This window comes from Lithobates pipiens, unplaced genomic scaffold, assembly GCF_037356315.1.
Source record: "Lithobates pipiens isolate NorthernLeopardFrog02 unplaced genomic scaffold, aLitPip1_a1.2 Scaffold_18, whole genome shotgun sequence".
NCBI classification, from domain to species: domain Eukaryota; kingdom Metazoa; phylum Chordata; class Amphibia; order Anura; family Ranidae; genus Lithobates; species Lithobates pipiens.
Genome location: NW_027507758.1, coordinates 639865025 through 639881411, shown reverse-complemented (window position 1 = coordinate 639881411; position 16387 = coordinate 639865025). Strand labels below are relative to the sequence as shown.

The 16387-nt window shown below is 47.5% G+C and overlaps 2 protein-coding genes across 2 annotated transcripts in view; one reads left to right on the top strand and one right to left on the bottom strand.

Moving 5' to 3' along the window:
* LOC143986899 (uncharacterized) overlaps window positions 1-16387 on the top strand; it is a 549767-nt gene that overhangs the window by 273324 nt on the left and 260056 nt on the right. The window lies entirely within an intron of this gene.
* LOC143989936 (uncharacterized) overlaps window positions 1-16387 on the bottom strand; it is a 55490-nt gene that overhangs the window by 35367 nt on the left and 3736 nt on the right. Inside the window, exons 2-6 of the mRNA XM_077490207.1 lie at window positions 11397-11525; window positions 11133-11267; window positions 10841-11044; window positions 5456-5644; window positions 5244-5367 (exon numbers count right to left, since the gene is read on the bottom strand). Coding sequence (XP_077346333.1) covers window positions 5244-5367; window positions 5456-5644; window positions 10841-11044; window positions 11133-11267; window positions 11397-11492 — 748 coding nt within the window. The 5' untranslated portion in view covers window positions 11493-11525. The remainder of the gene's footprint in view (window positions 1-5243; window positions 5368-5455; window positions 5645-10840; window positions 11045-11132; window positions 11268-11396; window positions 11526-16387) is intronic.

Here is a 16387-nt window from a genome sequence, read left to right as displayed (position 1 = left end):
CTTCATTAACCAAAACTGCAATGTTTATCCTCATGACATATCACAGGAAACATCCTCATGGCCAACAGAGGACAGAATTAGAAATAGACTTTAAAAACATTAATAAGTCACCAGAACCAGATGGCTTGCACCCGAGGGGCCTTAAAGAACTCAGTCAAGTGATTGCCAGTAGTGATGGACGAACTTCCGACGGGACGTTTCGCGAACGTGGCCAAAAGTTTGCGAACCGCAAAGTTTGTGGCGGGCCCCATTGACTTTAATGGCAAGCGAACCTTAAAAACCTCCAGGTCATATTTTCAGCCACAAAATACTTACTAGCTGTGCACACATAGTCCCACCACATGGACACTGACATAACAAAAGTATTAAGTGAATCTGGGATCGACAACGACAAGCATTCTTTTTTTATCTGTGAAATTTTGACAATTCAGGAGCGCATGAAGGCCATGGAGGAGAGGAAAGGTCAGGGCAGGCTATGAAGATGGTGCAGGAGATGATCACCCGAACTGTGATAGAGAGCACTGAGACCAGCACCGAGATAGAGAGCACTGAGACCAGCACCGAGATAGAGAGCACTGACACCAGCATCGAGATAGAGAGCACTGACACCAGCACCGAGATAGAGAGCACTGACACCAGCACCGAGATAGAGAGCACTGACACCAGCACCGAGATAGAGAGCACTGACACCAGCACCGAGATAGAGAGCACTGACACCAAACCAGCACCGTGATAGAGAGCACTGACACCAGCACCGAGATCTTGTGGGCACCCACGTGACATCACTAGACACGTCATCATTGACGTCACCTTCCCCACCGCTATAATTAGAGATCTCGGAGTAGGCAGCAACAGCGGGGACCAACCTCCTCCTTGGGCTGATCTGGGTACTGTCGTTAGACTGCTGAGTGGCGGTTGTTGCTACCTCCTCTTCCTGATCCAATGCCAAGAGTGGCTGTGCATCGGAAATGTCTTGTGATGGATCGGAAAATAATTCCTGTGACTCAAGGGGAAGGTATATTATGGTGGTGGTGGTGTTGGTGGTAGTGTCTTTGGGGTGCACACAGCAGAGAGTGAAGAAGAGGGTGCAGGTTGAGAGGATGAGGAGGGTGCAGAAGAGTAAGGCTGAGTGAGCCACTCAACCAAGTCTGGTGCATCCTTTGACGTAATCCTTCTGCAATTTCCCACTTTGGCTCAAGTCTGTTACTCCTGCCCTACCCCTACCACCCCTGCCTCTTCCTCTGCCTGTCATTTTTTAAATGACCCTGTGACAAAAGTCTCTCGAGAAGTGCAGTATGTATGTGGAAGAAGGTATATAACACCCCGCTTCAATCTGTCGTTTTTGGGGGCCACTGGTCTATCACACCAGTTATAATACTTTTTTTTTATTGCATTTGTCACTCTTTGTAGTATCGCGGCAGTCACAATGCTGCACAGTGGAAATGCACTATACTATGCTTTCTATATGTGCAAGTATTTGATATGTGTATTGCACACCTATATACTGCACACCAAATAGTACACCTATACCAGTCCTTACAAGGACCTTGTGGACCTAGTAGCTAGTGTTTTGCAGACTGTCCCTCAGTCCCTACACTGACAAAAGACAGCTGCAGAATCAGGTAGCAGTGCACTCAGCAATCACCAGCACCCTATATACTGTACACCTATACCAGTCCTTAAAAGGACCTTTGTGGACCTAATAGTAATAGCTAGTGATTAAACTGACTGTCCCTGCTCCACACAGCGTCCTGTCCCTACACTGACAAAAGACAGCTGCAGAAGCAGTCAGCAGTGCACTCAGCAATCACCAGCACAGCAGTCAGCAGCAGTGCACCAGAACCCTATATACTGTACACCTATACCAGTCCTTAAAAGGACTTTTGTGGACCTAATAGCTAGTGATTTGTGATACTACAATCTCTCCCTGCTCCACACAGCATCACACAATCCCATATACCCAATCCTATACCCACAGTTGATCCAGAAGAAGGCGGAAAAACCCCCCCAGAAAAGCAGGATCCAATTTGCTACAGCAGGGGAAAAAATTCCTTCCTGATCCCTGAGAGGCAATCGGATTTTACCTTGATCAACCTATAAATGTCAGTACCAAGTTCTATGTACATTTAGGAAATAATCCAGGCCTTTCTTAAAGCAACCTACTGAGCTGGCCAGATACACCTCTACAGGGAGTCTATTCCACATTTTCACAGCTCTTACTGTGAAGAAACCTTTCCATATTTGGAGATGAAATCTCTATTCCTCTAGATGTAAAGAGTGCCCCCTTGTCCTCAGTGTTGATTGTAAAGTGAATAACTGAACACCAAGTTCACTATATGGACCCCTTATATATTTATACATGTTGATCATATCCCCCTTAATCTCTTCTCAAGAGTGAATAAATTCAGTTCCTCTAATCTTTCCTCATAGTTGAGCTCCTCCATGCCTTTTATCAGTTTGGTTGCACTTCTCTGCACTTTCTCCAGTTCCCTGATATCCCTTTTGAGAACTGGTGCCCAAAACTGAACTGCATATTCCAGATGAGGTCTTACTAATGATTTGAACAGGGGCAAAATTATGTTTCTCTCTCTCTGGAGTCCATACCTCTCTTAATACAAGAAAGGACTAATTGTACACCTTTGTTGGTGTCAGATGGGGGGGGGGGGGTGCTACATGGATGAAATGGTGCCCCAAGGGCCAGATACAAAGCAAGCAAGGGCTACATCTGGCCCCCAGGCTGCAGTTTGGTGACCACTGTCTTATAGCATCAAATTGGATTGCATCCATCAATAAACTGACAGAAGCCGAACAAACCATTGACATCCTGCTGGAAGACCCCTTGCCTGAGGTCCTTAGGAAAAATAATGGGTTGCTTCCAGGTTTAGGGCTTGCATATAACAGGGTATATCAAGGGGGTATCATGGGTATTCAGCATAGTAGTAGCATAGGACTCTGCTTGCTTTTGAAGCCCTCCATGCGGCCCACTCCTAGTGCACCATCTTGAAATTCCTGTCCACACATGTGAAGACGCATTGCAGGTCTGCCGTGTATTTGGGAGCTGGCAGATTTACTGCGTGTCTGCGCATGCTCAAAATAGCGCAGATCTGCCAGATCACTAGATACTTGATCATCGAGTGAAATGCTGCATTTTGGCATGTGTGATGTGACCCAGAAGGCAGCGGGGGGCTGATCTTTACATTGACGAAGTAACGTCAAACACCAAATGTATAACATAATCCCTATTGCCACTTTAGATAGGCGTTAATGCGTCCTCTGTATAATGCGACCACTGTGGTTGGCTTTCACAGTGGTCACATGATCTGCGATTTTTGATGGGGAGGTAGGCGTGGGGTGGGAAAGTGGGTGTTAATATGTTACTAAACCCACAACAGTAACATCAGTGTGCATATACAGTAAAGCTGTGGAACCTTAAGGGGGGTTAATCCTCTGCATTGTGTAAAAAGGCTGTTTGATCCTGTCTTCTCTGATTCTCCCCTTCTTCCACAGCCCCCAATCCATCTGCTGATAGAACAGAGCCTGGAGGGCACTCTGCACATGCTCAGTTTGTGTATTTCTAGAGAGTTTTCTTTTTTTGGGGGGGGGGCATGTGATCAGCACAGGGCCAATCTGCACTGTCCAGACAGGGGGTCAGGGGTCACGCAGCCTGATAGGACAGTCAGGGGAGAAAACTACTACAAGCTTTAGCCAGACACTAATAGAAGTCACAAGACTGCTCTAACTGCTGATGAGAAAATTTATTTAGCAGTCTATATTTAGGCCCCTTTCACACGGGGCTGTCGGCATTGAGCCCGTAAATAGCTCAGCGGGGATCGCCCCGTTGATCCCCGCTGAGCCGGCGGATGACAAGTCCACCTATGCACCCTGTGCAGGGACGGACCTTGTCGAGCCCCGCTGTCCCCCTATGGGGGATTGGATGATTATGGACCGCCTGTCCGTTTTCATCCGATTCGATCCACCAGACGGATGAAAAATAGGGTTTGCATCCGTCTGGTTTTAGCGGAGAGGATCGGACCGGGGCTGATCGCATGTCTCCGCTGACATCCGACGCTCCATAGAGGTACATGGAGCTCCTGTTCAGATCTGCCTGAAAAACTGACAGGCGGATCTGAACGGTCCGCAGGTGTGAAAGGGGCCATGCTAGAATAATTGCATTTCCATGTTCTGTGTACTGTCAGAGACCACATATGGTGAATGCAGGTTCTTGGTTTAGTAACACTTTAATGTCAGGGAGGCAGCGGGGCTTTTGTATCATGCGACCACTGTAATTGGCTCTCACAGCTCCCAATCAGAAGCCTTTACTGAGAGCTGACGGTGACAGCTTAGTCAGTGTGCTGCGAACACACAACCTCATTCCACCATACATGTAATGATGTAAAGCGCTGCACAAACTGTTGGCGCTATATAAATTATGTATAATAATAATAATATACAAGATTTTAGTAATTCTCCCGCTCTACAAGACTCTGGTTCGGCCGCACCTGGAATATGCTGTCCAGTTCTGGGCACCAGTCCTCAGGAAGGATGTACTGGAACTGGAGAGAGTCCAGAGAAAAGCAACAAAGCTAATAAAGTGTCTGGAGGATATTAGTTATGAGGAAAGGTTGTGAGCACTGAACTTATTCTCTCTGGAGAAGAGACACTTGAGAGAGGATTTGATTTCAATGTACAAATACCGTACTGGTGACCCCACAATAGGGATACAACTTTTCCGCGAAAGGGAATTTAAAAAGACACACAGCCATTCACTAAAATTAGAAGAAAAGAGGTTTAACCTTAAACTACGTAGATAGTCCATTATTGTAAGGGCTGTTAGGATGTGGAATTCTCTTCCACAGGTGGTGGTCTCAGTGGGGAGCATCGATAATTAAAAAAAAACTATTAGATAAGCACCTGAATGACCACAACATTCAGGGATATACAATGTAATACTGACATATAATCACACACGGGTTGGACTTGATGGACTTGTGTCTTTTTTCAACCTCACCTACTATGTAATGTACAATATAAATTATACAGTGTAAGGGTCAGGACTCATAATATTGGTAATTTGGCAATCATTGGAAGCATAAAGTTCACATGAGACAAGTTGCAGAGGTCCCACACCGCTGCCTCCCATCTCTTGAGACTGAATACATTGTTTCTATGTGTTTATCAGATGATGGGGGATCTAGGTGGAGCCTCCGTACTGCTCTCTCCTTTACAATAAAGTCTCCTCTTACCCGGTGATGTGAGGGGCGGCTGATTGTCCATCATGACGTCCTTGTAGAGATCCTTGTGTCCTTCTAAATACTCCCACTCCTCCATGGAGAAATAGACAGTGACATCCTGACACCTTATAGGAACCTGACACACACAATGATACAGTCACCATCCAGACACATCCCTTGTCTGTTACTGGATAATGTCCCACAATTCCCAGAATCCTCCTCACCTCTCCTGTCAGCAGCTCCATCATCTTCTTGGTGACTTCTAGAATCTTCTGTGTGTTGTGTCTTGTAGGGATCGGGGATGGAGGTGGGGGGATGGTGATGGGATTCTGAATTCTCGAGGATCTTGTGGTCATATAATGAGATCTCCTTGTCTCATTATCAGTAGATTTCTTCGTTATTACTGTACAGTTCTGTGTTATACAAAGATAAATATCACTTTTCCATAATCCCTCACCTCTATGGTCAGCTCTACATTTATTCTCCAGGGATTGGCCACAACGTTCCCGATTCAGCAAAGGACAGACATCTCATTCAATGATATGATTACAATGTGGTCAGATTTATATCTCCTTCTAGAAGTCATATGAGAGAGTTACTGATGTTTTACTAGTAAGGCTCACTGACCCACCATGAAATGGTACCCATGGATTTAGAGGTCAGTGGGCATGGCATGCTGGTAACCATGGGTCTCACTGGACTAAAACTGAAAAATGTTCTCTTCTATAACCAATGCCGCCATCTTGTGCTATAACCAATTATGAGAGTATGTACACTTTATGTATTCATAGTACTTGTGTGCAGGGCCACTAATAACAGGGGTTACACCATCCCTGCTGTATGTGGCCCAGACCCTGTCAGTTCCAAAGGGTGCAGAGGAAGCTAACATGTCCATCTGCAGCTGCTAAGCTACATTCTGCTGGCTTCCTTTTATTCTATGACAGAGCAGCTCAGTGCTCTGAATGTTAGCTGCACTCCCTCTCTGCTCTCTGTGTGACTCGTTCATGTTCCCTTCTGGTTGTAACTTTGTTTCTCTTCACTTCCTCCCTCCAGATTCTCGCCATACTTGCATTGCTTCTCAGATATGCCCCCTATCCCCTTTCCTATAATCAAGCTCCGATGCTTCTCCCTGATATCTCAGATTGTGTCCTGTTGGCTCCCTGCAGTCCTTCACTCATGTACTCCTTGTTTTGTCTGATCTATCCTGTCGCCTGTCTGCCCAGCCTGTATATCTTCCCTGTTGTCTCCTTGTTGCTCTGCCGACTAGCACAGCTTAGTGTATGCAGCTGGGCTTCCCACTCCTCTCCCATTATATGAAGCTGGGCTTCCCACTATATGAAGCTGGGCTTCCCACTCCTCTCCCACTATATGAAGCTGGGCTTCCCACTATATGAAGCTGGGCTTCCCACTCCTCTCCCAATATATGAAGCTGGGCTTCCCACTCCTCTCCCAATATATGAAGCTGGGCTTCCCAATATATGAAGCTGGGCTTCCCACTCCTCTCCCAATATATGAAGCTGGGCTTCCCACTCCTCTCCCAATATATGAAGCTGGGCTTCCCACTCCTCTCCCAATATATGAAGCTGGGCTTCCCACTCCTCTCCCAATATATGAAGCTGGGCTTCCCACTCCTCTCCCAATATATGAAGCTGGGCTTCCCACTCCTCTCCCAATATATGAAGCTGGGCTTCCCACTCCTCTCCCAATATATGAAGCTGGGCTTCCCACTATATGAAGCTGGGCTTCCCACTCCTCTCCCACTATATGAAGCTGGGCTTCCCACTCCTCTCCCACTATATGAAGCTGGGCTTCCCACTCCTCTCCCACTATATGAATCTGGGCTTCCCACTCCTCTCCCACTATATGAAGCTGGGCTTCACACTCCTCTCCCACTATATGAAGCTGGGCTTCCCACTATATGAAGCTGGGCGTCCCACTATATGAAGCTGGGCGTCCCACTATATGAAGCTGGGCGTCCCACTATATGAAGCTGGGCGTCCCACTATATGAAGCTGGGCGTCCCACTATATGAAGCTGGGCGTCCCACTATATGAAGCTGGGCGTCCCACTATATGAAGCTGGGCGTCCCACTATATGAAGCTGGGCGTCCCACTATATGAAGCTGGGCGTCCCACTATATGAAGCTGGACGTCCCACCCCTCTCCCACTATATGAAGCTGGGCGTCCCACCCCTCTCCCACTATATGAAGCTGGGCGTCCCACCCCTCTCCCACTATATGAAGCTGGGCGTCCCACCCCTCTCCCACTATATGAAGCTGGGCGTCCCACCCCTCTCCCACTATATGAAGCTGGGCGTCCCACCCCTCTCCCACTATATGAAGCTGGGCGTCCCACCCCTCTCCCACTATATGAAGCTGGGCGTCCCACCCCTCTCCCACTATATGAAGCTGGGCGTCCCACCCCTCTCCCACTATATGAAGCTGGGCGTCCCACCCCTCTCCCACTATATGAAGCTGGGCGTCCCACTCCTCTCCCACTATATGAAGCTGGGCGTCCCACTCCTCTCCCACTATATGAAGCTGGGCGTCCCACTCCTCTCCCACTATATGAAGCTGGGCGTCCCACTCCTCTCCCACTATATGAAGCTGGGCGTCCCACTCCTCTCCCACTATATGAAGCTGGGCGTCCCACTCCTCTCCCACTATATGAAGCTGGGCTTCCCACTATATGAAGCTGGGCTTCCCACTCCTCTCCCAATATATGAAGCTGGGCGTCCCACTCCTCTCCCACTATATGAAGCTGGGCGTCCCACTCCTCTCCCACTATATGAAGCTGGGCGTCCCACTCCTCTCCCACTATATGAAGCTGGGCGTCCCACTCCTCTCCCACTATATGAAGCTGGGCGTCCCACTCCTCTCCCACTATATGAAGCTGGGCGTCCCACTCCTCTCCCACTATATGAAGCTGGGCGTCCCACTCCTCTCCCACTATATGAAGCTGGGCGTCCCACTCCTCTCCCACTATATGAAGCTGGGCGTCCCACTCCTCTCCCACTATATGAAGCTGGGCGTCCCACTCCTCTCCCACTATATGAAGCTGGGCGTCCCACTCCTCTCCCACTATATGAAGCTGGGCGTCCCACTCCTCTCCCACTATATGAAGCTGGGCGTCCCACTCCTCTCCCACTATATGAAGCTGGGCGTCCCACTCCTCTCCCACTATATGAAGCTGGGCTTCCCACGCATCTCCCACTATATGAAGCTGGGCTTCCCACTCCTCTCCCACTATATGAAGCTGGGCTTCCCACTCCTCTCCCACTATATCTATCTGGGCTTCCCACTCCTCTCCCCCAGTCTGGTTCTCTTCAGTTCACTTCATCTATTCTATACAACTCTTATCTCCCCTCCATACACTGTCAGCACCAAATCTATATATCACTGTTCAACTTTTTCTATTTATTTACTTACTGATCTAGTTAAAGCAAAACTTCACCTAAAAGGGGAAGTTCCACGTTAAGTCCTCCCCCTTCTTCTGCCACATTTGACATGTCATTTTCTTTGAGGGGGAGCAGGTACTTGGTTTCAACAGGTACCTGCTCCCATTTCCACTCAGACTGCCTAGGCGATCTGAGCAAAAGTTCACCTCCTTCCTCCATGACTGCAGTATTCTGGGACACATCACAGGTCCAAGAAGACTGCAGGGCCAGTTAGAGCAGCGTGGCTTGGGCATGCACAGTGGGCAGGCCCTTGTGAAGCAGAAAGCAGCACAGCCAGCTGCCCACAGTTAGGATGCCAACACCAGAAACCCAAAGACTGGTGAAGAACTAGCCCTGGTGAGGAAGGGGCTGGATTTCTACACATGTAAGTGTCCTTTTATTAAAAGTCAACGGCTACAGGATTTGTTCCTGCTGACTTTTTTTTTTTTCTAGAGAGATTCCTAATTGAATTTTGCTGCTAGTCCAATTGCATTCACAATTCCAGGCCTGTTTCCTTCCCCTACCTAAAATAGCCTTTGGGGCTTGTTCACACTACTTGTGGTGCAGAAATGCATGCACGAGCCGGCATTTTCCTGTACCATAAGGAAACGCACTGCCCTTTGCAGATGTGTGCAGTTGACACAGTAGCATGTAGTTAGGTCCAACACACTTGTTAGGGCACTGACAGTGAGTACTGACAAGGCGCAATGATACCTGATGCCTCCCCTGTAGTTCCGGCTACTGTGACATCACTGAAGAGGGTAGAGCTGGACTAAAGGAGGGCATGCAGCATGTGTGAAGTATCTTGTCTCCCTCTCTTATCAGTGGCTATTGATTCCAGCAGACGTGGAATGCTGTAGTGAGAAAAGCACAATAGGTGAACTGTGTACAGCATACCTGTACTCCCACTAATCCTAACTGTACTCCAGTGATCCCCACTGGCACCCCGCTTCTGTCCATCCCAGGCACTTTTGTGCAACATCACCTGGGATGGATAAGAGAGGAGAGCTGGCTGGGATCAGCACACTATACCAGACATGTGGAGCAAAATAAACACTACCACAAACCCCCTGTGCCCAGACTTTGTGACCCCCGCGTTGCCTGACATGAGGACTTTTGTGTGCCCTATCCTGGTGACACCCCAGCTCTCTGTCCTGAGGACACCCCTGTGCCCTGCCCTGGTGACTCCCCTGTACGGTGTCCTGAAGACATCACTAAGCCCTGACCTGGTGACACCTTTGTCCCCTAACTTTTTGACTCCCCTGTTCACTGACCCGAAGACTCCCATTTGCCCTGTTCTGCTGATTCCACTGTGCTCTGTCCTGAGGATATCCCTGTTCCCTGACCCGGTAATACCTCTGTACCTTGACCAGAAATCAAGGTAGGGAAGGGAAGATATCACCACTCCAGGAGGCCAAACAAGTAGTGAATCTCTCTCTCAGTTCAGGAGCCACAGGTGCTGGCAAATTGCTAGTAGCAATGAAACAGGAAATGGTTCTGGACAGCCGCACTCTGAAGAAATTGCCTTTTTTATAAAAAAAAAAAAAATCACATCAAAGATACATGCCACAGCAAACAGGCGAGCTGACGCACTAAGAGTAGTGCTTACTCAGGAGTAAGCACTACTCTTAGTGTGAAACGCGTCAGTCCCCTGTCTGCTGTGGCATGTAGCTTTGATTTTGATGTGATTTTTTTTAATAAAAAAGTCAATTTCTTCAGAGTGTGGCTGTCCAGAACCATTTCCTGTTTCACCCCTGTACCCTGTCCTGGTGTGTCCCCTGTTCTCTGTCCTGAGGACACCCCTGTGACCTGGACCGGTGACTCTCCTGTGCCCTGACCCGGTGAATTTTAGTTGAAGATGAAATTTGTGTGTGTATATCCCAAGTTCAAGCCAGAATTTAGCATCTGTGCAGAAAAAAGAAAGCCTAAAGTTTCACACTAAATAAGTTATTTTTAATATGTATTCTATTACTTAATGCTATATCTAAAAATAATAATGATTATATCAACAGCTCGCTGATTACACCGATGTTCCATGAGCTGTTGATCTGAAAATTATTTTAGGGGTTCCTCAAGATCTCAAATTTTCTGCCAAGAGTTCCTCAAAAGGAAAAAAGTTTGAGCACATTCCAGTGTACAGTGAAGTCAGATTTAATCCCTTAATTACACTCACCTCTCCAGTCAGCAGGCTGAGGATCTCCAGGGAGAGGTTCAATAACGTCTCATTCTGGGGAAATTCCTTCCTTACAGTCATCACAAAATTCAAATTCTGCTGATTGTCCATCATGACGTCCTTGTAGAGATCCTTGTGCCCTTCTAAATACTCCCACTCCTCCATGGAGAAATAGACAGTGACATCCTGACACCTTATAGGAACCTGACACACACAATGATACAGTCACCATCCAGACACGTCCCTTGTCTGTTACTGGATAATGTCCCAGAATTCCCAGAATCCTCCTCACCTCTCCTGTCAGCAGCGCCATCATCTTCTTGGTGAATTCTAGAATCTTCTGCATGTTGTGTGTCTCAGGTTTTAGGGAGTCACGTGGCAGCACTGTAATGGTCATATGATCACCTGACTTCACACGAGGAGATCTCTGTATTGAGAAACCAATAGGAATATCATGTTAGAATCCCAAAATCCTCCTCACCTCTCTTCGGTCAGGTCTGTGTTTTATTAATAGAGATAAGAGTGATATCATGTGACCTCCCAGAATCCTCCTCACCTCTCCGGTCAGCAGGTAGATAATCTCCAGGGTGAGGTTTAGTATCTTCTCAGTCCTATGACTCCAGTCCTCCTCCATCCTCACTGGTGTCGTCATTTGATCTATACGGGTATCCTTGTAGACGGATAACTTTGGGAAATGACAGGAAGAATTATTTGGATGTTATTGGTCTCACAATAATAGGATGTGGATGTGAGGGGGGTAATAGGAGGGTTGCTGTACTTTCAAGAACTACTGCCCCCACATTTAGTCTGGACTGTTTAGCATCTGATTTTTTTTTTGGCTCCTGGGACCCTCTCAACCTGCCGGATCAGAAATTCCCTTTTCTCTGTTGGGTTTGTTTGGTTTCTTAGCTGGTTTTGATTAGTTTTAGATCTGCAGACAAGGAATGATAAATACAACCCTTCATTTGACTGGTTTGTCCCCCCTTTTTTGCCTACGTGGGGGATTCCATGATTAAGCCACCTATGGGTTGTGTGAAACGATACCCCATGTCCAGGCGGGGATCAGCTGCCCACTCCGCTCTGGACCAAGCTGGCGATGGCCTGCCTTGTGCAGTTAAGGAGAACAAAAAGGCTGCAGCACTGAAAGTCGCCAAAATGGCATCCAAGGATCCCACTCAGCCCACACTCCTTTAGGCTGACACATAGGACCTCTGCGATGAGGCAGATGACACCATACCACTGGAGGACCCTGCCAAACTGCTTCTCCCAGGGTACAGTGCGAGTGCCCCGGTGTGTGTATCAGATATACTGTTAGCCCGTCACCCTGACCATGACAGCCCAGAACCCACCATTAGAGACATTATGGCCACAGTGTTATCCTGCAATACCTCTTTAGCAACCTTGATGTCAGAAACCAAAGGACTCAAAACTGAGCTGTCCTTTGTTAGGTAGGACATGCAAAAACTGTGGGACCGCACCAATGCATTAGACGGCAGATTAAGCACGTTGGTGGATGACTGGGCCCCTACACAATGCGAGGTGCACTACAACTCAATGGCGGTAGACAAGAAAGCTGCCCGCATAGATGACATGGAAAACAGGATGAGGAGAAACAATGTCCAAGTGATCGGCATTCCTGAGAAGACCAAAGGGAAGAACCCAGTACAATTTAATGAACAATGGCTTTTCCAGATATATGGAAAGACTCCTTTTCTCCCATGTTTTGTGCCCACAGAGTACCCATGAGACCATTACCTCCGGGCAACCCTCCCCGTATGTTCTTATTCACGCGTCTTAATTATAAAGATAGAGATATTATCCTCTCAAAAGCTAGGGATAGGAGAGCACAATTTAATGATGTAAAAAAAAAAAATGATTGAGGGCCCTCAACATCCAATATTCCATGCTTTACCCCTCCCGCCTCCGTGTGGTGGCAAGAGACCAAGTCCACTTCTTCGACAAACCACAGCTGGTGTCGCAATGGCTGGACAGAGAGGAACGCTCCATCTGGGAGGAAGCAGCTAATCGTAGACTGGATGCCTAAGGAACGCAAGCTCACGTTGTACTAAGCGCAAACTCCATCACTATACACAAATTTCCACTGTTACTTCATGTTTGGCAAGGCGGATGTCCTAAAAGATGAGAGAAGAAGATGTTATCAACCCCGTGTCACCCGGTGCGCCATTTAGGCTTACGAGACGCACTGAAGAAAGGCCTAGAAACACAGTCCCCCACACGCAAGACACCTTGAAAGCCCCCTTGGGATGAACATTTTCTGCAAAGTTTTTTACAAAGGCCCTGTTGGCCTATTTATTGCTTCTTTCCACAGACCAAGACCCCACTCAGAATTCTAGAGGGGTGCTCCCTCTGTTTATTGCCGATCATGCAGCAACTGAGCTCAGGCATACTCAATGATAATTTTTGTGTTCCCTTTACACAAACGATGGTATGGTGCATATGTAGGTTATATGGGGGAGATTACACTCTCCCCCGAAATCTATTTGTCGAGCAAATATTTCATGATAATATGTCATGGCTAGATCTCATGTGGTGCAAAGTTGGAATGTGCGGGGCCTGGGTAGCGGGGTGAAATGGTTGGCTGTAACACATGTGGCTAAGCGCTTATGGGCCTCCATACTTTGTCCAAGAAAATAATATGTATAAGGAGCAATCCGTACAATTCTCAGCTGGTATGTTCAGCAGTTTCACTCTGCCTATTCCTCGTTCTCTCGGGGACTATACTGATCCCCCAGGGGATTCCCTTTACTTGCTCACTCTGAGTAATAGATGACAATAGGAGATATATTTTTCTTAGGTGCAACCTGGAAGGACTAGAATGTATTTTAGCCAATGTATATATACCTCCTCCCTTCTCTGCAGAAGTTCTTAAGATTTTGGCAGGTTTTTTAGCCCACCATCCCAATGTCCCAGCCATCATTGTGGGCGACTGTAAATCGGAAGTTCACACAAAAATTGAACCTCCGTTTTTCGGAACCCTTCCCCTCCGCACCCACTTTCGGGCATAGACTCCCACAGGAGTCTATGCCTCTTCTTGTCCCACCACGCTGTCTGCTGGGGGGCACAGGGGTTCCAGAGTCAGCAATGACCATTCGGATTGCGCTGCGTGACTCGTGCATGTGCAGTAGGGAACCGGGAAGTGAAGCTGCAAGGCTTCATTTACTGATTCCCTTACCGAAGATGGCAGCGGCAGCACCCGAGGACCGAGGGATGGTTTGACCTCAGGTGCCGACATTGCTGGACCCTGGGACAGGTGAGTATACTTAAATTTACGATGGCTCACCCCAATCGATTAAAGGCGGACAGCCCGACACCATTTGATTATCTTCTAGCGGAGATGGGACTACATGATGTTTGGCACCTAAATAACCCTCACGCTAAGACTTATTCCTGCCACTCTGCATCACACAGGGGCCTCTCCAGAATTGACCTCGGTCTTTGCAATGAGGAAATGCTAGCTTTTATTGCTGTTGCGCAGTATGAACCGAGGACGGTCTTTGACCACTCGCCATACTGGGCCACGATACCTACCTCTGGCCCCAGCAAGAGGAAACTATGGGAAATAAATCCATTCTGGCTCTCCTTATTTCCTACACCAGACCCAGTAATTCAGGGCTCGACAAAACCCGGGCGCCCGGTCGCATTGGCGACTAGAAATAGCGACCTCGCGCCTGGAGCAGCACAGCTGGGGGTATCCTGTCTCTGTGGACCCCCCCAGCGTGATCGCGTCGGGCCGTTCCGCCGGCGGCCGAAAATTTAGGCCGCGGCTTTGAGGCCTTCTGCGATCCTATGATTCCTTATGGAATCTGGCGCCCTCTTGTGGTCGCTGTTGGTATGACAAACCAGCAATGCTAATGAAGTTTCCTCTGCCTGTTTTATATTACCTGCCTCTTCCCTTTATTTAGAACCCCCTAAACATTATATATATTTTTTATTCTAACACCCTAGAGAATAAAATGGTGGTTGTTGCAATACTGTCTGTCACACCGTATTTGTGCAGCGGACTTACAAGCGCACTTTTGTTGGGAAAAATAATTTAGTTAATAAAAAAATAAGACAACAGTAAAGTTAGCCCAATTATTTTTTATATTGTGAAAGATAATGTTACGCCGAGTAAATTGATACCCAACATGTCACGCTTCAAAATTGCACCCGCTCATGGAATGGCGACAAACTTTTACCCTTTAAAATCTCCATAGGCGACGTTTAAAAAAATTCTACAGGTTGCACGTTTTGAGTTACAGAGGAGGTCTGGGGCTAGAATTATTGCTCTCGCTCTACCGATCACGGCGCTACCTCCTATGTGTGGTTCGAACACCGATTTTATATGCGGGCAGGACAGGGCGCGTTTTAAAAAAAAAATTCTGCTTATTTTAACTTTTTTTTTTTCCACTGTTCTTTTAAAAAAAATGTTGTGTCACTTTTATTCTTATTACAAGGAATGTAAAAATCCCTTGTAATAGAAAAAGCATGACAGGTCCTCTTAAATATGAGATCTGGGGTCAGAGAGACCTCGGATCTCATATTTACACTAAAATGCAATTGAAAAAAAAATTGTCATTTGAAAAAAATAAATAAAATGTCCCTCTAAGAGCTATGGGCAATGACTTGGAGACGGGGGGGGGGGGGGGGGGGGGGCGGCGATGGCGCTGCTATCTTCCCCTCACTCGTCTCCATGTCAGGCCAGGGACAGGTCCGGATCGCCGTCACGTACCTGGCTCCTAACTTTTTAAGCTGGCTCCTAGATTCCAAGCAAATTTGTCAACCCCTGCAGTAATTACAGCTCTTGTGGATTTTATCACCATTAATAAAAACGCAGCATTCTCAGGTATGTGCTGGGACGCCCTTAAAGCCTTTCACAGAGGCCAGTTCATCAAAACAATTTCCTCCATAAAGACTAAGACCAAGGCCTGGGAGCTATCTGTCCTACAGGAACGACAAACCCAACTGACCAGACCAAACGTAGATGGTCGCAAGCACAAACATTGGCCAACCACATGACAAAATCAAAAGCAGAAAACAAATGTTTCCTTTTGCAACAAAAATACTATGGAGGAGGGGGAGAACACCGGACACATGCTAGCCATGATGGCCAAGTCCAGTAGAGGTCTCTCCTTCATAGCGGTGGTCCAGGACACCTCGGGCCAGGTGGTGACTACTCACCCAGGAGTGATGATGACATTCCTAGCATTCTATGTAGAAGTGTATTCCTCCAAGGTCTCCACCGCTCCTACAGATAGCCGGGACTTCCTCTCCGGGTGCACTCTGCCATGCCTCGATTGGTCTGATAAGGACATGTTAAATGTCACAACCGACAAATTACTAGAGGCTCTGGCCCTCTCCCCTCCTAGTAAATCTCCAAGGGCGGATGGGCTGCTGACAGGTCTACAAAAAAATATGCTGAGACCTTGCTACCACAATTAAAGCAGACCTTAACGGAGGCCCTAGAACTAGGTCAATTGCCCCCATCTATGACAGAGGCTACTATAATTCTAATACCCAAGCCAGGTAAAGATCCCCCTCCTCCTG